This window comes from Phacochoerus africanus, chromosome 11 (assembly GCF_016906955.1).
Source record: "Phacochoerus africanus isolate WHEZ1 chromosome 11, ROS_Pafr_v1, whole genome shotgun sequence".
Taxonomy (NCBI): Eukaryota; Metazoa; Chordata; class Mammalia; order Artiodactyla; family Suidae; genus Phacochoerus; species Phacochoerus africanus.
In genome coordinates this window covers 66,803,693-66,824,218 of record NC_062554.1, presented here as the reverse complement: position 1 = coordinate 66,824,218, position 20,526 = coordinate 66,803,693, and the positions used below count along the sequence as shown (strand labels likewise).

The window sequence follows — 20,526 nt, the reverse complement described above, 5'->3', positions numbered from 1 at the left end:
TCTTGATTGCCATAGCCATATATGTCTTGAAATCTGAAAATATCAATCTTCCAATTTTGTTCTTTTCCAAATTATTTTATCTATTTTAGGTATGATGTATTTTAATACAAGTTTTAAAGTGAATTTTTTTATTTCTACCTTTAAAAAAAAGCTGCTGAAATTTTTTCGTGATTGTATTGAATTTATAGATCAGTTCAGGAAGAATCAACATCTTAATAATATTGAGACTTCCAACCCATGAATTATGGTATTTCTCTCCATTACTTAGATCATCTTTCATTTCTCCCAGCAATGGGAAATTTGAGTGTAGAGATCTTTTTTACACCTTTCATTCCTAATTTATCCCCAAGGATTTCAAAAAAAGAAATCGTTTCTTTTTTGGGCACCCCAAAGCATATGGAGTTCCTGGGCCAGGGATTAGAACCAAGCCTCAATTGTGACCTAAGCCACAGTTGCAACAACACTGGTTCCTTAACTTGATCCCCGGGCCAGGGATCAAACCTGTGTCCCAGGGCTCCCAAGACACTGATGATCCTGTTGTGCTGCAGAGGGAACTCCAGATTTCAAATTTTTTGACACTATTGTAAACAGGATTTTGTTATTTCAATTTCCAATTGTATGTTACTAGTGTATAAAAATATAATTGATCTTTGTATATTGATCTTATATTCTGCCAGCAAATGATTCTTTCTCATTAATGTTTTGTACAATCCATTGACTATTTCTACCTAGATGGGCGTGTCATCTCTGAATAAAGACTGTTTTACTTCTTCATTTCCAATCTGAGTGACTTTTATTTTCTTCTTTTTTTTAGAGCCAAACCCACGGCATATGGAAGTTCCCAGGCTAGGGGTTTAATTGGAGCTGCAGCTGCCTGCTTATGCCACAGCCACAGCAACACCAGATCTGAGCTGCATCTGCAACCTACACCAAAGCTCAGGGAAACACCAGATCCTTAACCCACTGAGCAAGGCCAGGGATTGAACCTGCATCCTCATGGATGCTAGTCGGGTCTTAACCCACTGAGCCACAATGGGAACTCCAATCTGAGTGACTTATTTCTCCTTGAAATGAATTGAGATTTAGTGGTCCTGGTAGTATAGGGACCTGAGTTTTAATGCCAACTCTGCCATAACTCACTGTGTAAACTTTGCCAAGGCACCCTCCCTTTCTGAACCCCAGTTCACCCTGTAAAGTGAACTGTAAGTTCTCTCCCACCTCTAACTAATGTTCAGTGAGACAAACAATGTGCTCCAAGATGTATTAGCACTCTGGTTGTAATCCACAGCTTCCTGCCTCCGGGCCTCTGCGTCACACCCTCTTCCCGTTAAGTGACTGATTCACTGTGCTCCTGCCAGTTGGGTTGAATCAGAGAGTGTCACCTTTTCTCCTCCCAACCTTTCAGTGAAATAGGGGAGCGGCCCTATAAGTCATTCTTTCACCAACTGTTTTGCTGCCTCCTGTTGGAAAGGCCCAGACTGCAAGGTGTGTTATTTGTTTTCTAGCAGAAGCCAAAACCTTTAATTCATGAAAAAACAAGCTGAAGGGCCACACATAGAGAAAAAAACATTTCCTTTAGTTGGGATTTGTTTTGGTTTTTTTTTTTTTTTTCAGTTTTTAAAAGCACATTCCATTCTCCTGCTGTTGAATGCAGTCCTTATCTATAATGCAATGTTATACTATGCTGAGAGCTTAAAACACACAGTCCTGTCTTGCAGGAACTTTAGAGTCCAGAGAGGGAATTGTCCTTTAGCTCCCCATCTCTATGGAAGAGGAAAGGGCAGACAAATTTGCACTGGACCATGCTGGAGAAGGCCTGAGTCCTTGAAAATGGGGGACTGAGACAATCCGAAGGCTTGGTGGGAGTGAGAGACACAACAGACTTTTTAAATTGTATTGTGTCATGCTGCATCTGGATCTCATTCCTAGGTTTAGGAGATGCTCTTCCTTCTGAGCCTACCTCCCATCAGAGCTAAAGCATATCCAGCCTCCCTGGCATCTAGGGCATCTCCTAGGTCTTTCCAATCAGATGTGCTCACCTCAAATTCTAAATCCAAACTAGTGGTACAGGAACCATGCAAGCCCCTTCTGGTAATAAAGGCATCAGTAGCTACATCTGATTTCCTGAGGCAGAGGTAGCACATCTTGTTTCTAGAATTCAGAATCATGTTCCAACTCTTTCATTTTACAAATGCAGTGTGGAATAAATGAAGACCAACCAAGTGAGAACAGGCAAGGGCTGTTTCTTCAGAGCTTGTGATAGCAAGGGAGTCAGCCACTGTGTTGGCAGACTCGAAGGTCTGCAGGAGTGAGAAAGCTTTACAGGAGAAAACAAGGAAGATTTCAGGTGTCCCTTGATGGGAGACTATTGGCATGGGGGAGTCATCATTCTAGTTCTAAGCCAACTAGAATCAGAGCATCTTATGTGACTGGTGAGAGGTGCATTATTTGACTTTTTCTAGTTCAAGCAGGGACAAAAATTAGAGAAGTCATCAGTTTTTAATCAAGTCTTGGCCATTTGGGGCCAGTGGCTACAGAAGTTATAGTTTGGCTTCCTAGGCAGGCTGCTAGAGACTGTGGTGTGATTCCATCCAAGTCTGACTTACAGATGGCAAACTGACTTCCTGGGCTGCTTGCTGCAGATAATGGGTTGGTTTCCTGGGTTGGTTGCTGCAGATTGTGAATTAGAGTTCTACTTTTATGCATGGTCTAGCCCTTGTCCATTATTACATGCAATCACTCATCGGAAACTGAGATGCAGAGAAATAGAGTGGTCTAAGATTCTTATCCAAGGCCTAAGGGCTAAGAGTAACCAAAACTGATAGGTCAACCTGAGGTTTAGCACCATTTATCCTATCACCTCCAAAGGAACTTGTTCCACTTGTTGAGGAGACACGGAAAAATGAAGTTCAATACCAATGTCATAGAGATAAGCTGTACCAAGTCAATAGTTGGCTTGGCAGCTTGGCAGGAAGGCTCATCACTTTCTTCTCTAGGCAGAATGCCTGCTCTAGCCAGAGCCTCTATTGATCGCGTGCTCTCTCTAACCAGCCAGCAAAGCAAAGTGGCCGAATGCATGGTTCTCCAGGATGTCTACTCTATTCATATTTGACTTCCACCCCTGTTAGCTGCATGACCTTGAACAAGATACTTAAACTTTTTGGTCTTCCTCATCTGTAAAGTGGGAATAACAATGGCACCTGTCTCATGCTCTTGTGTAAATTAAACGTGCGGACACTTGCAACACATTTAGAGCAATACCTTGATACTTGACACGTACTTGTACAAATTAGCTATGACAATAACTAATCATTTAATCTTCACATCAATCCAGTGTGGTACGTCTGTGGTAAGTAGTATAGTTTCTACTTTGCAGATGAAGGAATTAAGGATAGTTATGTCACTTGTCCAAGATAGTGTCTGAATCATGATTTTCACTCATATCTCTATAAAGCCCAAACTCATTTATTCCTTCCTACTGTGCTTCTGAACACAAGATGCTGGAGATGAGATGAAGATGGCAGAATAGAAGGACTGGAGCTCAACTGCTCTCCTAAAAACAACAAAATTTACAAACAAATACTGAGCAATCTTCAACCAAATGGACTAGAAACTTTCAAAAAGATAACCTACTCCAGAAGACCAAGAGGAGGCCACATCAAGAGGTGGCCATTTTGGGAAAATCTGGCTCCACCTATCAGTGCTGAGAAGCCCCAGGCCAAACAACAATCTGGGTGGGATCACAGCCCCGCCCATCAGTAAATAGGCTGCCTAAAGACCCCCCAGGCACATAGCCAGCCGCCTCTAATCTCACCCAGAGACAAAGCCCTAGGCACCAGAGGGATAGGAATCAGCTCTACCTACCAGTGAGCAGGCATCAGTCCCTCCCATCAGGAAGCCCACAGCAAGCCCCCATACCAACTTCAGCCACAAGGGTGGCAGACATCAGCAATAAGAAAGGCACATCCTCATGGATACTAGTTGGGTTCATTATCACTGAGCTGCAATGGGAAGAACTCCAGATTATGAGTGATTTTAATTTTCCTCTTTATATTTCACTGTACTTTCCAAATTTTTTTCTCTATTGGGTATGTTTACTTTACAATGAGAAAAAAATCAATAAAGTGACTTAAACTTCACTGGGAATGAGGACAGAGAGCAGACACCAGAAGCAGCAAGGAAAATCCACTATTGAAACATTGGTCAGCTAATCCTGAAATTGAGAAGATGAAACTGCTAGGCTGAAGTGCAGTTCAGAGGAAGCTGGGAAGGGAGGCAGCAAGCCATGCAGGACAGAATTCTGGCTCATTGGAGCCCAGGGAAGCTCAGCATTCCTTGGAAAAGGGGCCTGGAAAGACACTACTAACTTAATAATGGATCCCACCTACAAAAACTTGATCCAGGAATGACCTAGACCGTGGAGCTGACCAGAATCCAAAATGGGAAGGCCTCAAGGGAGGGTTCATGCACCTCCCTGGGCTGGATTTAGGAACTACATTTTGCACCTGTGTGTTCTTAACCCTTGTAATAGAGCTTCCCGGCCATTGTGATTTGTGCCGCAATCAAGACCTCTGATGCAAAGAAAAAAATAAAAAGACCTCTGATGCAAAAGTGTGAGAGCCTGAAATGAGAAAGAAAGCAGCAGTACAGAAAAGACAGTGCTCAACGCCAGCAAGGCGCAAGCAGGGAGGGCTGATGGGCCTCATCCAGTCACAGTCCCTTTATAAGGGAGGCAGAGTCGTGGGGTCAGAGCCGTGATGGATCAGGAGATGGAGCTGGGAATGCATTTGCAGGGGAGAGAAGGCTGTGGTTCCCTCTGGCATCACCTTCCCCAAAGGAGCAAGAGGTCTCTCAGTGATGAGATTCAAGCTCATTCCCACCATTGCTTCTGCCCTGGAAGCATTTTCAAACTCCAAGCAGACATTATACAAAGAAAACTTTATTTGTAAAAATACATTCCGGCTACACGGGATTCCATAGCCAGAAGATACAGCAGTTTGGGGGCTGGGAGTTGAGTTGGAGTGGTCAGTACTTGTAAGACAAAGCTATAATTTCATGTCAGAACTTCCTCTTCCACAACCCGCCATTGGTTGAGTCTTTAATGTCTCATAGAGCATCAGCAGTCAGTAAACATCCTTAATCAAATTCTAGCGATTCCTCTAGAATTTAGAGGTTTGTTTACCATACGAAAAACCTGCTCTAGTCAGGTTATAAATACAATCTGTGAGTTGTTTTTAAAAGTCTTATCTTTGAATACAAAAATAAATAAGTTAAATAGCAAAAATAAATAAATATATTAGCCAATAAATACATTCAACAGTAGAAAAGATATTATGAAAATCTTACAAAACTGTGCTCTGGAATAACAGTAGAAACACATGAAGACAATACACTAAGGAAACAAATGATAAATAAATAATATACATAACAAAGGGATGATGGTTAGGAGTCACGCCTCCATGGGTGCAAAGCCTGGGAGTCTTGGCCGAGATCACTTTCCTCCTAGACCGTCTCCTCCATCCATTGCAGGAGAATGTCTAGTTCCCCCAGAGCCTTCACCACTGCTGCCTGAGGCTGAAGCTGGAAGACACAAAGTGAAGTGATGAGCAGCTCATGAAGAGACAACATGGGCTCCAAGTTAATCCTCTCCTTTCCCTGGTAGATCTGTTGGGGCTTGTCAGCAGAGCTTTTTTTTTTTTCCAAAATGAAAAGCTTCCAGGACGTAATGGAACCTCAAGATCTCACAAGAGGAAGGAAAAATCATTGAGTCCATCACCCTAGTTTTACACCAGGAAACTGAGACCCCAGGGTGGGTACCAAAATTGGGACCACAATCCAAGCCTGTTGAATCAGGCGGGCTGTTTTTTAAAGCAAGATGTGTGTTTCTGTGTGTGTGTGTGCGTTCACATGCATGTGTGTGTGTGTGTGCCTACGTGCATCCTTCAGTTGAATAAATACGTATTGTGCTAGACATTTGGCTGGCTAGGGATTCAGAGATGAATAGCACCGCCATTGGCCACAGGGCATGTATAATCAATTGAGGGGGAAAAATAGAAATGGGGAATTAAAATGTAGTGTGGTGAATAGATGAGAGAATCCCTACAGGATGGCAAGAAGACACCTGACTCCAAGGGAGGCAGACAGTACCCTTCCTGGAGGTGATGCCTAGGCTGAGTATTAAAGGATGCGTAGGAATTAGTGAGTGAAGAAAGGACTCTGGCCTTCCTGGCAGATGTGCAAAGGCATTGAGGTGAGAAACATCATGGTGTGGGCCTGTGTGAAATTGTGAACCACTGTTTTGAGGGTATGGATAAGTGTGCGAATGTCGGAACACAATTGCCTCTTGTTTGTATAGCTGGAAGGTCCAGATGTGTCTGAAGTGACTTGATGGAAATCATGGCTATTCCTTCTTGATTCCCAGAGATCTTTCAGAGGTAATACTCTTCTAGAGCCTGAATGAGTATTCCTTGAGTAAAACCAGAGGGATGGGCCATGTGAGCTCAGAGAGCAATTAACCTGGGGGCTGTAGGATTTCTTTGAGTATGAGTGCCCATCCCACCCCTCTATAATCTCAGTTCTAAAAACATCCTCATCCCAATCAAGGCCAAAACTGCACATACCTCTTCGAAGTGACTCATTATCTGGCCGTATTTCTCCATTGCTTCCTCCCCACAAGAGCAAGTCATACGGGCATGCTGAAAAGAATACCAAAGAATGATAGATTATATTAAAGATGCTGATTTTCTGCCCTTGCCATAGGTTGGCATTCTATTCTTTCACCTACAAAAGTCCTTTCAGACCTTATTATTTGGGACTGTTGAACTAGTCATCAGCTGGAAGAGGAAGCCAGCTTTTTTGGTTCAAATATGGAGCTCATTTCTTCTTTCTAGAAACAGGCAGCACTGGAAGATATTTCTGATTACTATATCCCACCTGTCCTGCACCTCCGGCCCAATTCTAGTCTAATTCCCTCCAGAAAGCCCCCGTGGGAAGAGAGAACTGGATCCCTGGGTCCTATCTTGATATTCATTCCTGTGGTCTGCTGATGAGTTGCCTGGACATAGGATGCACTAGTACACCATAGGATAGCTTGCCTACAGAAGAAGCATAATTTCATGGATACCAGGTAATCATCAGCGACATCAAATAGCTCTTGAGACATTTTTCATGGAGTATTTATCCAAAAGTGAACATGGGAACTCTATCCAGTCTCTTGAGATAGACCACGATGAAAGATAATATAAGAAAGGCAATGTATATGTACATATATGTATGACCAAGTCACTTTCCTGTACAGAAATTGGCACAACACTGTGAATCAACAATATTTTAATAAAAATAAAATAAAATGTTGCCACCAAAGTGAATATAACTGAGTTCTTATTGCCTAGTTACATGGCTCAACACAGATTCTTAGAATTCTTGGACTCAGTTTTTCTATCCACTACGTGGAGCTAAGAACGCGCCTAATTGCTAAGTCCTTGAAGCTATGTGCTGAGATGGGTCATTTTACCCATGACCCTTACTCACACAGAGCCGGAGGTCCTTCTTGATGGTAAGAAAAGAGTTGGCGAGTCTGCTGATCTTCCGGAGGACATGGTGGTCAGGGGTCTGATAGTTTTTGAATACCCTATCCAGGTAGAGTCTCAGTATATGGCGAAGGAGGCAGCACTGATCTGCAGGCTACAAAGAAGACCAGATGTTGGGGGCAGAGGATGGGGCCAGGGACAGGGGTGATTGAGATGCCCCCCCTCCCAGACTCATATTTCCTCCCAGAACTCACATGGACCAAGCACTTACCTTTGTGTCTTGCAAAGACTGAGTCTTCTTCAAGATTCTGATGTCAATGATTTCATCTCTGGCTTGCTAAACAGAAGGCAAGACAAGAAATTACAGGTCAGTGACAGCTGCCAGAATCTTAGACGTCAAGGCTTTCCACCCCCTTCTGCCACGACCCAGTGGGCAGAGTCCGTCTCCAAAACCCTTTTAAATTAGGAACTACAGTTGTTTCCTGGGAATGCATTCCCCGCCTGCCTCCTCTGTAATCACACTGCTGGGCGACAGAGAAAAACAAGTAGAGAAAGGGAGAGTGCCTCCCTCACCTACCACACTGTCCCGTATCTCTGAAAATCCATTTCGAATTCCCTGCAGGTTTGCGGTGATCACACAGCTTCCCAAATGGAGTGTCTTCAGCCCGGCAGAAGGTGTCCAAAAGAGATAAAACACAGCAGAGAGAAGGCAGAGGGGAAGACCAGAGCGGTTCATCTTGTGCCAAAATTTGGAGACCACAAGAGCTAGGAATTCAAAGGAAAGAGCATGACTTAATGATTTCCCATTTTCAGGCCTTAAGAAACCAATCCAGTCACCAAGGAGTGCCTCCCCCCCAACCCCCCCATCCCCAGTGTCTCCTGGTGAAACCTAATAGCTTTATCTGGCTTCAGACTGTCTGGCCCATTCATCTAACTTACTATGAAACGCTGCTGAGCCTTCTGGAAGAGAAGCCTTCAAGTGCTTGTTCAGGGACCAAGTATGTGCTGGTGCTACAGCCCCTGGCTCCTTTATTCTGTCCCCATCCCAACCTCATCGTCATTGCCCAGCACGTAAAACCTGAAGCAGCAGGTACTTGCAGTGAGTAGAGAGAGGATGACATTTCGGGGAAAATGTTAAAACTTGTTTTGGGGAATTGACGTATACAGTCTTCCCTTCCAGAATGCCAATGCAGCTCCCGCTTCTGGTCCCCCTGGACTCTCAGGGGACTGGGGGAAAACACAACCTCATAGCAACTGTGGCTGAGCCATTTAGGGCAAATGTCTGGATTATCTGGCCATCCCCAGAGCAGAGGAGCTTAGCTGTATTTGGCATTTGTCTAAGATCAGATTGGTTATTTGGGGATAACAAATTTATTTCAGCCCCAGAGGCAAATAGAAAGTCACTGGTTTCATAACAATCCATCTGCCAGGGAAGGGCAAGTTCTCATGGGCAATCAGCCTGATTCCACCCAACTCTTCCCCACCCTCTTGAGGTGTCTGGACTCCACAGTGCCCTCTGCAGGAAGACTGTAGTCAAGCACACATAGGACTAATCCAAGAGTATGCACTTTCCTAGCCTAACTCAGATGAAAGATCACTTAAGTGATGCCGAAAGGAGGCGAAGAAAGGTAGGAGAGAACACATTTCTTCTTGGGGAGAGGCTGTAAAAGGGCACTTTACAGTATCCGCTGGGTTTTAAGATCAAATGATAATGAGCTGAGAGTAGGAAGGAGTGAAGTACTCAGGTACAAAATTTAAGGGGACAAAAATCAAGATAAATAATACTTCAATGTGGTGTCAAAATTAATGGAAAAAAATCCATGATGAATAAAATTTCAACAATTTGAATAAAGGCAGGATCTGACAATGCCAAGCTGAGCCGTCTCAGAACCCAAGACAAAAGGGAAAACGCGAGCTCCTGCCTACCTATCTACCTATCTATCATCAATCTCTCCATCTATATTTATATGTTTATCCACTCATCTGTATCTACCTATGTATCTTTATCTACATCTATGTCTTTAGGTAGCTTTAGTGGTTAATTTTTCCCAGAAGTCTATAATGAAAATATTAATGATGAGTTTTCTTCCCTTAAAACCCAGAAAGTAAAATTATAATCAGTTCTGTTTGAGACATAAATAACACATTTAAAATTAACAATAATATGAGTTGCAATACAGCTGCTTTTCCTTTTTTTAATGATTTTCAACTACTTTAAAGTCCTGGAAAAAGTAACATACATAAAATAATAAAAACATATATAGTAACACACATAAAATAATAAAAACACATAACACATAGAAAATAATAAAAACGTGTATTATTTTATTATACAAAATAATAAAAACATATTCTTTTATTATATAAAATAATAGAACATACTATTTTATTAAATAAAATAATAAAAACATATAACATACATAAAATAATAAAAACAATATATAAAGATAGATAGATAGGTAGGTAGATCGATCAATCAATCGATCGATACGTGGATCTTTCCCCTTTGTCTTAAGCTTCAGTATGGATTGGCACAGCATACATTAATAATCGTTACCGCTTACTGGTTTTTTCCTACATGCCAGGTAATAGGCTAGGTATACTTTACATTGGTGTCGACCTGGAATGCTGCCACATGTAGAAAGCCAAGCCCAAGAGTATCAGACCTCTGGGTTTGAGAATTAAGTCCAAACGCCTGCTCTACAAGTCCCCACCGATGTAGGTTATCCCAGTTTTCCCAGGACTTGGGGTGGGGGGGTGCGATCCAAGATGTAGGACTTTCACTTTTTAAACTAGAAAAGTCACGGGTAAATCTGCCTGAATTAGTCACTCTCCATCTATGTGATCTTGGACAAGCCTGCTCACCTCTCGGAGTTTTGTTTTCTTAGCCCCCAGATGGTGAGACTTAAACTTACCCCAGAAATTTGTTTTGACATGTAAATAAAATGATGCATGATTTATACACCAAGCACCCAGTAGAGTGATCGATTCATTTGAAATAGAGAATGATGTGAGTTGCCTTGAACATAGTGGGTGTATGGTAAATATATCTCACATTCAACAATTTATCATTTATTGAGTACCCCCCGTCTTGAATATCATGCTAGGTACTGGAGTACAAAAATAAACATGATAATTCCCCATCCTCCAGAATATCTTGTCCTAATGGAAAGGGATCCTTTAGACATGACCCTGAACACCCCTGAGTAAACGACTGGGAGAACTGGGCTGATCCCCAGAAGTGTGTGAACGGTGTAGCAGGTAGGGAGTTCTCTTACCTGAGTTCAGGAAGCACTGCTGCTTCTGGTCTTCTAGGAGTATCTCAAACAAGCAGGCTTCCCACTGTGTGTATATATATGTCCCATGAAGGAAGGAAGTCAGCTTCCACAGGTGAGGCTGAAACTCCCTTGGAATTTCTCTGGTGGCACTGCACTTCCTCTTAGCCTAAGGCAGTTTAATCGCAGGCTGGATTACCTCAACACCTTCCTCCTTTAAGAAGCATGTCTCTGGAGATTGCTGGTTATGGTTATTGGTTAAAGGATGCCTCTTTCTGGCTCTCTTCCAGAAGGAAGGGAAAAAAGGTCATGGGGACAGGAAAAAAATCACGGAATTACAAAACCAGAAGAGAATTCCAGGAGGTGACTTTGCCCCCTCCTCTAAATCCAGTTCACCTAAAACCAGCTTTCTCCCCAGCCCCAGACACCGTGGGCTCACCCCTGCTGTTTCTCCATTGCCTCTGCTATTCTCACCATTCCTTTCCAACAAGGGCTTCTCTACTTTCCCTCCATTTACCATTAAGAGTGCACCCCAATTCATTATTCCTGACCTACTCTGGTCCAAAGCCATCCCTCCCTTCTCTGACTTCCAGTAGCAGCTTTTTCTTTGACACACAAGGGAATCTAATGTTTTCATGCATCTTAGCCTTTTGTCTCTAATGGCACTGGAAGATTTTCATAGACAGGAACTAATCCATCAGGCAGGACCACACATCCAGACAAAACTAAATCAAGGCACCTGCAGTTAACCTCAGGCAATGCTTTGAAAACTATTAAGATGGGAGAGAGTATAATAAATTCCTTTGCAACTTTTTTTCCTCCTCAGTATCTCACACTCTGAAATCCTGTGCTTGAGTCGAGGGATCCCAGAGTTTGCAGGATGACTGGCATATTATTTCATCTTTCTGGATTTCAATGTACATATCAGTAAAATGAGAGCAATAGACTAGATAAGTAGAAGATCTTTTCCCATTCGGACTTTCAGTGTCATTAGGGTGCTTTGCTCTTCTACCTTTTGATCAGAACCCTCCTTTTAATGTCTTCCCAAAGTTCCTCGAGAAGGAAGACCATAACCTTTCATTGTAATGCGTGACACATGGTGAAAATATGTGTGAATATCGAATATAACTCTCTCTTGAGCTCGTGCCTGTTGTTCCATCATTCGTGCTAAGTAAACAATTTCTCAGCCATAACTGCGATTAAAGTAAAATTGAGAAACATGATCTGACAAGAATATTTGGAATCCCAAACTTTCAGAAAATATAAGCGCTTCCCTTCTGTTAACCAAGAACTCAGCGCTTTTGTTCTAAGTTACCCGTGATGATTAAGTAAACAATTATTCTCGCGCAACCCCAATTTTACTTTTTACTTTAATAACCAAGTCTTTCTGTTTCCTCTATCAAAATACTTTATTATTTTCAAATAGATCCCATTCCATATTCTGCACAGACACCAATGCAACTTACCTGCTATTTAAAAAAAAAAAAAACTTCTTTTGCCTCACCCTAAATTCTCTCTCTCTTCACCCCCATTTACCAAGGCAAATTTGATCCCCCACCTCTTTGAACCTCCTCTTTATATACCTTTTTTGTACTTTTCACAGTGAATTGCAATGTTTGGTTACCTATCTGTAACCCACAAGAGATCCTTGTTCAACTTTGTGGTCCCAACACGCAACACCTCCTAGTAGTTGCTCATTTAATACTTGGTGCCAGAGTTCCCACTGTGGTGCAGTGGGTTAAGACTCTGACTGCAGCATCTTGGGTCACTGTGAGGGTGTGGGTTCAATCCCTGGCTGGTGTAGTGGGTTAAAAGGGTCTGACATTGCCGCAGCTGCCATGTGGTCACAGCTGCAGTCTGGATTCTGTCCCCGGCCTAGGAACTTCCATATGCTGAGGGTTCACCATAAAATAAAAAAAACTAAAAAATTAAAATAAATTTAAAAAAACACCAAAACTTGGCACCTATTGAATGCACATGTTAATTTAAAAATTCCTTCTCTGTACATCCTAAAACCACAGGATCTCAGGCTTAGCTGAACCTAAACATGGAGACACAGACACCCACTGTGCACAGTGGGTTAAGTGATCCAGCTGGTTTCTGTGGCAGTGCTGGCTTGATCCCAGGCCTGGTGCAGTGGGTTAAGGATATGGGGTGGCTGCAGCTGTGACGTAGTTTGCCGCTGAGGCTTGGATTCAACCCCTGGCCTGGGAACTTCCATCTGCCTCAGGGGTAGCTGAAAAAGGGGGAAAAAAGGAAAGAAAAAAGAAACCCATCAGTAATGGCCAGATGGCCTAAAATTAGAGTGAAATAGGACGAAGGGGACATGCAAGTGAAAGATATGCTGTGAATGCTACTTCTGTGGAGGTCAGAAGTAGGACTGGTCATGTTAAGAAATTGGTACTTTATCCAAAAGCAAGGAGATATGAGGGCTTTCCGCAGGGAGCCATGTGATCAGAGAGGCACCCTAGAAAATCAACCCAAAGCAGGGAGGACCCGAGATGGGGAAGCCAGCCATTGCAATAGTCAGGGAGAGATTTAACTGTGACCTGAACTAGGAGCAGCAGCAGCAGCAGAGAGAGATGTAGTTGGACTTGAGAGAATTTAAACGCATTTTTTAAATATTCAGAGACTGATTAAATATGCAGGTTAAGGAGAGGAGGTATCAAAGACAGTCAAAATATTGCTAAATTGAACAGATGCAATTTCCAAAAGTGTAGGTCAAGACTGGTCTGGTAATGGCCTTGTCATATGGTTCAACCTAATAAGTATTATTACAATAATTATTAGAGAGTATCCTAAGCCTAATACATGGGCTTAAATATTCATTATAGTCATAATTATAATGAATTATACATTATAATCATAATATATAAAACATATATTGTGTATATACTAATACATGTATAATATGCGTATTCTCATGTGGGAGTTCCCGTCATGGTGCAGCGGAAATGAATCCATGAGGACGCAGGTTCGATTCCTGTCCTCGCTGAGTGGGTTAAGGATCCAGCATTGCCGTGAGCTGTGATGTATGTAGGTCGCAAATGCAGCTCGGATCCTGCATTGCTGTGGCTGTGGTGTCGGCTGGCAGCTCCAGCTCCAGATTCAACGCCTAGCCTGGGAGCCTCCATATGCTGCAGGTACAGCTCTAAAAAGACCAAAAAACAAACAAAAGAACAAAAAGAATTGTGTCTGTCTTATCTCCCACTATATTACAAATGCCTGGAATGAAGCCCAGTTCATAGTAACCTTTGAATAAGTATGTGTTGAATAAAAAATCTCATTGAGGCAGATCTCCTAACCCAATTTTCTGATGAAGAAACTTAGAGATTGAAGGGCTTTCCCAAGTTCCCCCAGCCAGTAAATGACAGAAGTTACTCAAAAAATAGCATCTCTTTCTACCACTGTTATGGATGTGAGGATACGAAGACCCAGGGAGTTAACACGAAGATCAAAGAGACCACAGCAGAATGGAGATGTCAGCCTAGGTCTCTTAATTTGGAATGTATTACTCTTTAGGTTAAATTGTGTGTCCTCTGGGACAAGAGAGCCCAGGAAAAATGGTATGAATGTGGCAGGGGACAGGATTCCCAGTTCTGCTTCTGGTCCTTTGTACAAGGGAGAGATTTGACAAGATGTTTAGTTAAGAGAGCAAAGCACCAGACTTCCTGGTGGTTCAGCAGGTTAAGGATCTGCCATTGTCACTGCTGTGGCTTGGGTTCAATCCCTGGCCCAGGAACTTCTGTATGCCACCATTGTGGCCAAAAAAAAAGGATTTCCCATTGTGGCATAGCAGATTAAGTACCCGGCACAGTCTCGGAGAGAGGGTTCAATCCCTGGCCTTGCTCGGTGAGTTAAGGATCCAGTATTGTTGCAGGCTGCAGCATCTGTTGCAGATACGGCTTGGATCTGGTGAAGCCGTGGCTGTGGCATAGACCATCAGCTGCAGCTCCAATTCAACCCCTAGCCTGGGAACTTCTGTATGCAGCAGGTGGGGCTGTTAAAAGAAAAAGGAAAAAAACAAAAACAAAGAAACAGACCACCCATCTCATTTGTCTGAGAACCTTCTAAAACTAACACACTGAACCCACAATAATACAATCTTTCTCACTCTAGCAATTTTCACCATCCCTCCCAGGATTCCTGAATCACTAGGATAATTTCATCCTATCGTAGCCAATACCCAGCTGCTTGAGGACCCAATGCACAGGCAAAGCACAGGATGGGTGTAGTTACAGAGTTTGTGAAGCAAACAAGGAACTGTTGCAACCATTCTGAAATCAGAAGGTTTTCAAACTTCCCAATATAATGAAATTCACTTTTTCTTAGAGCATTAATTTTAATCATATCTTTCTAAGAACATGTTGATTCAGTGCTGCAAATATTTGCCGGAAATCCTTGCAAATTATTGCCACACTATCTGTAACATGACCCTTCTCAAGTTGTCACGTAAGGCTAAATGTGACACGGGGTTTTATTGTGAGTCTCTGCCCATAGCAAGCTGGCCCCTGACAGCCGGTAAAATCCCAGATCCTCTAGAGAAGACAGTGGTCTGCAATGTGTGTATCTCATAATTTAATGTGTGGGCACCTCTTATGTCCTCTCGAATAGGACCTAGAAGGTTTGTGAGTCTTCTGGCTTAGGGAATTCTATCCCCTGGCAAAATTTTTTTTAATTTAATTATAGACTATCCCTCCCAGACTGTTAGAGCCGGAAAGGACTTCATGTACATCTGGTCCAATGCCCTCATTCTACAAATGGGGAGACTATGGTTTGGAGAGGTTAAGTAACTTTCCCAAGGTCACCCAGCTAATGGAAGACTCAGAAGTTAAAAATCAATCAAGTATTCTTCCATGACTTTTTTTTTTTTTGTCTTTTTGCATTTTCTAAGGCCGCTCCTGCAGCATACGGAGGTTCCCAGGCTAGGGGTCTAATCGGAGCTGTGGCGGCTGGCCTACGCCAGAGACACAGCAATGTAGGATCTGCGCCTTGTCTGCAACCTACCCCACAGCTCACGGCAACGCCAGATCCTTAACCCACTGAGCAAGACCAGGGATCAAACCCGCAGCCTCATGGTTCCTAGTCGGATTCATTAACCCTGAGCCACACCGGGATCTCCTCTTCCATGACATTTTTAGCTCATTATGAACTATTCTTCTGCAGTAAGTAGGGTCCCTGAAAAATGAGACTAAGAGGGAAGCTTTCTCAGCACAGAGGGTGTTGACCAGGGACCGCATGGGACTGAGAGCCAGGAGACCGACCCTGTTCTCATACCCACTTTCTCAGCACCAACTTTCAGGGTGACCTTGGATAAACCAAGACCCATCCTTACATTTTAGGCATTCACTGATTCATCAATAAAATGGAGGATAAAACTACTTTGCGGAGCTCCCTCTGTGGCTCAGTGGTTAACAAACCCAACTAGTATCCATGAGGATGCAGGTTCGATCCCTGGCCTTGCTCAGTGGGTTAAGGATCCAGCATTGCCACGAGCTGTGGTGTAGGTCACAGACGTGGCCTGGATCTGGCGTTGCTGTGGCTATGACGTAGGCCGCCAGCTGCAGCTCTAATTCAACCTGGGAACTTCCATATGCCATAAGAGTGAGCGGCCATAAAAAGGCAAAAAAAAAAACCAAAAACCACCCTACTTTGCCTGTCTGGCCCACTGTTTTGTCAGGAGGATTTTAAATATATATATATATATATAGTGATGCAAACCTCTAAGCATGAAAATATACTTTTATCACTCCTCGTGACTCCTTGTGTCTGAGGCATTCTTTCCATCAATATTTACTAAATGCCCACTATCTGTAAGACACTGTGCTGGACACTGGGAGGATTAGTGATGCCTCAGGAGGTCTCTGGCCCCAGGCCACTTATAACCTCATTGGAGGAATAAGGCGTGTGTTTGCAGAACCACAGAGAAAATCAGTACTACTGAGTGAGCAGAAGGTACCAGCTGAGGTGCCCAGAGGAGGGCCTGAGCTGCGCCTTGAAGGACAGGAGGAATTTAAATGGGCAAAGACTCTGGAGAAGGGAAGGTAGGAGGAGTGGGGCCCAGCAAAGAGCATTCAGGACAGAGATGACTGGGGCAACAAAACCCACAGGTATGAAGACAGGTCTGTGAACTGTCTTGGCAAGAGCTGGATTTCATGTAGAGGAGCAGCAGATCGAGTTGGAGAAAGGGCTGCGTCACCAAGGAGCACGAATGTCATGCCAAGAAACGTGATTTCAGACTGGTTGTCTAGAAGCCTGTGGACTGGCTCTAGCCTCACCTTCACCCCACCATGTGGCTTTGGGGAAACCCATTCCCTTCCCTGGGCCTCAGTTTCCTCCTCTGTGAATTGGGGGAAATAAATAATTTCTCAGGTCTCTTTCAGTTCGGCCTTTCGATGCTATAATTCCTTGTTTTTACCTTGAGGCAATAGGGAGCCACGTAAGGTCTTAGAGTGAGACCTTGATAATAGCTGTGCGCTAACCGGGAGATTTTCACGGGCAGTGCAGTGCTTGGCACACAGCCAGAGCTCACATGGAATGGATGGGGGATGATGCGGTTGTGGTGGAAAAATGGGGGTACATATCTTGAGCTCATCAAGCTAACTTTAAGAAATGCAGTTTCCATGCTGGGGGTCAGCATCACCTCAGGGCCTGTGTAGTTGAAAAGCTAAGCTGGGCAGAGGAGAGAGAGGCATTCCGTCTTATGAAATAAACTCGGCTTCTTAACCAAGCCATTTTTAGGCAGGAAACAATTTTCTAGAAACCAAGAAGAAAACCCAGCCACTCCTTTTCTCCCAAGGCAAGTCCTGAGTTGGCAGTTTAGGGTTTTCCCTGTCTGGGATGATGTCACAGTTGTTGGCATCTGGGCTTCCTGCCCAGGTGCATCATTTTGGAAGGAAACACGGAGCCATGAAGATTCCGCCGGAGGAAGGACCTCAGCTCACTGGGTAGGCAGGTGGTAGCCTTTCCCGTTCTCAGGTCGGCAGTGCTGGCAGCTTCACCTGCCTGCAGCCCCTGCTACCTCCCTGCAGGGTGGGGATGGGTGGAGCAGCTGACTCCACCAGAAGCAGTGCGTTTTCAGTTCCTAGTCCTCGAAGCTGACAAACCGAGTGATGTCATTTCCCTTTCCTGCTTTGTTTTCATCGTGTATGTATAACCAGCTCGACTTGCTGCCATCCTTTCTCTTGAGATTTCCTCTGACGTGCCTGGGTCCCCAGAGTTGGCTAACTCCTTCCACCCAACGGGAGCCACTGGGGGAGGGGAGGAAGCCTCTCCTGGACATCGCGTCTGGGAACAAAATCCGGAGGAGACCTGAATTAAGTTTCCTCACCTAGGAGAGTTGGGAGGTACTCAATTCTTTTCATTTTTGTATTTATATTATATTTTATTTTTTTAGGACCACACCTGTGGGATATGGAGGTTCCCAGGCTAGGGGTTGAATCGGAGCTGCAGTTGCTGGCCTACATCACAGTCACAGCAACATGGGATCCAAGCTGCGACTGCGACCTACACCACAGCTCACAGTAACACTGGATCCTTAACCCACTAAGCAAGCCAGGAATCAAACCCACATCCTCATGGATGTTAGTTGGATTTGTTACTGCTGAGTCACGATAGAAACTCCTCAATTTTTTTCTTTTTAATTCTGCAAACCAGTGTGGAGACGCCTATGTGCAAGCTCCGAGCTAGATGACCCAAGAATACTGGTGTAGAAATGGTCTCTTGGGCCCTCTCATGGGACCTCAGAGTGTGGTGAGGGGAACAGACGCTCTAACGCAGATGCTCTTAATCTGGCAAAAGGCCAATGGGAAAAAAAATCTATATCTTATCTTTTCACTAACTTAACCTAACCAAAACCTCATTTTTTTTATGACTAAGTTAGGAATCAAACATAGATCATAGTACTCTTAGTGGTGCCTGTGATTTCATCACTTATAGAAATCACAGGTATTTTGGAGTTTCCTTTGTGGCGCAACGGAAACAGATCCGACTAGGAACCCTGAGGTTGTGGGTTCAATCCCTGGCCTTGCTCAGTGGGTTAAGGATCCAGCATTGCGGTGAGCTGTGGCGTAGGTCGTAGACGCAGCTTGGATCTGGCGTTGCTGTGGCTGTGGCCGTGGCCGTGGCCGGCAGCCGTAGCTCCGATTAGACCCCTATCATGGGAACCTCCGTATGCCACAGGTGCAGCCCTAAAAAAGATAAATGACAAAAAAAAAAAAAAGAAATCACAGGTATTTTGTATCCCATTACAATTGTTTCAGACATCTCAACATATTTACAATCATCGCCACTTAGAAATGTCAGTAGTCTATAGGGCCACTGTTAGATCTTATTAATTGATGCATTAATAAAGAAGCACATTTACTATATAATACCCTTTGTCATTTTTTTTTTCTTTTTAGGGCTGCACCTGTGGTATATGGAAGTTCCTGGGCTAGGGGTCAAATCAGAGCTGCAGCTGCAGCCTACACCATACCCTCAGCAATGGGAGATCCAAGCCATGTCAGTAACCTACACCGGAGCTTGCAGCAACACCAGATCCTTGACCCACTGAACAAGGCCTGGGATCGAATCCACATCCTCATGAATACTAGTTGGGTTCTTAACCTACTGAGCCGCAAAGGGAACTCTGCACTGTCATTTCTGATGACTCTATTTTAATAAAATTGGCTTATTTTGTAACCCTGTATGTTTTATTTTATGCATTTAGAAACATTATCCTGAGTGTATAGGCTTTGCTTGTGTGTCAAAGGGGACCATGGCACACACACTGTTAAGAGCCTTTTCCCTAATGACAGGCACAAAAGCCCAGGGGCATGGCAACCGTACCTGCAGTCTGAGAAATGAGGCTCTTTACAGGGATGATGGGAGTGTTTGTTATCAGGACTTTCCTAGAACAATTCAGGGTCTGTGTTCATCACGGGCAGTGGGAGGACGGGGGTGTTGGGTTGACAAGGAGCACATCTGGGAAGGTTTCTTGGAGAAAGTTCAGTGAGAGCAAGGCTTTGAAGAACTAATGATTTTGTGAGTTTTGAGGATGGAGAGACTGTGGTGGGAGCAGAAGGAAACCAATAAAATTCCTGAGATGAGAGATTCCAGTGCCTGAGGGAGGGTGCCCAGTGGGTGCTGGATGGGGCAAGGAGCGGGTATTGAAGCGGGTTGAAAAGAGTCAAAATGCAATGAAGTGTGACTATCAATCTGAGGAAGTTGCACTCTCAGATCTTTCTTTTCAGAAAAATCAGTGACTATTGTTTAGTAAGCTCTTCAGGGTCTAGATAACATCACACACATCCAAGGAGCTCAACAGAATTGGTTATTGATGTGTTCCTCTAACTAAATTCAAAGCACTTTTTCATGTGTTGGTTCCCTGCAGAGACTGAGCTCTCTGATACCAAACTCTCACACAAGACATCACATGGGCATAGTCCCATTGCCACCGCCGCAGGAGTGACCACAGAAGAATGTTCTCTGCTCTCTGCCTCAGAGGTATCTCATCTAGAGCTCACTTGCTCTTCTTGGGCTAGATGTGGGGGGATGTTTTAGAGGTGTTGCGGAGGTGAGGAAGAGGAGGTGTAGTTGGTACTTGTTGGTTGCTGGACCACATCATTGCTCCCAAGTGATCTGGGGTCCTGGTTAGCACAATATCCAGGAGTGGCTGGTATCCTCAGGAGTGGCAAGGGAGGCACTTACATTCAGGCTTCAGGATAGAGAGTTAAGGACTA

The 20,526-nt window shown here is 43.8% G+C and overlaps 1 protein-coding gene across 2 annotated transcripts; it reads right to left on the bottom strand.

Annotated features, from left to right (window-relative positions):
* Positions 1 to 5,449: 5,449 nt before the first annotated feature.
* Positions 5,450 to 8,302, bottom strand: IL20 (interleukin 20). 2 transcript variants are annotated; one of them, XM_047753458.1, is made up of 5 exons: positions 8,107 to 8,302; positions 7,801 to 7,866; positions 7,531 to 7,683; positions 6,621 to 6,695; positions 5,450 to 5,580 (listed from the first exon to the last, which is right to left on the bottom strand). In XM_047753458.1, exons 1-5 carry the CDS (start codon positions 8,263 to 8,265, stop codon positions 5,503 to 5,505), a joined length of 531 nt encoding a protein of 176 aa, XP_047609414.1. In that variant the 5' UTR covers positions 8,266 to 8,302; the 3' UTR covers positions 5,450 to 5,502. The 2 variants fall into 2 exon arrangements, with proteins under 2 accessions (XP_047609414.1, XP_047609415.1); XM_047753459.1 differs by lacking the exon at positions 6,621 to 6,695 and having other exon boundaries at positions 8,107 to 8,271.
* Between the last annotated feature and the right edge of the window lie 12,224 nt (positions 8,303 to 20,526).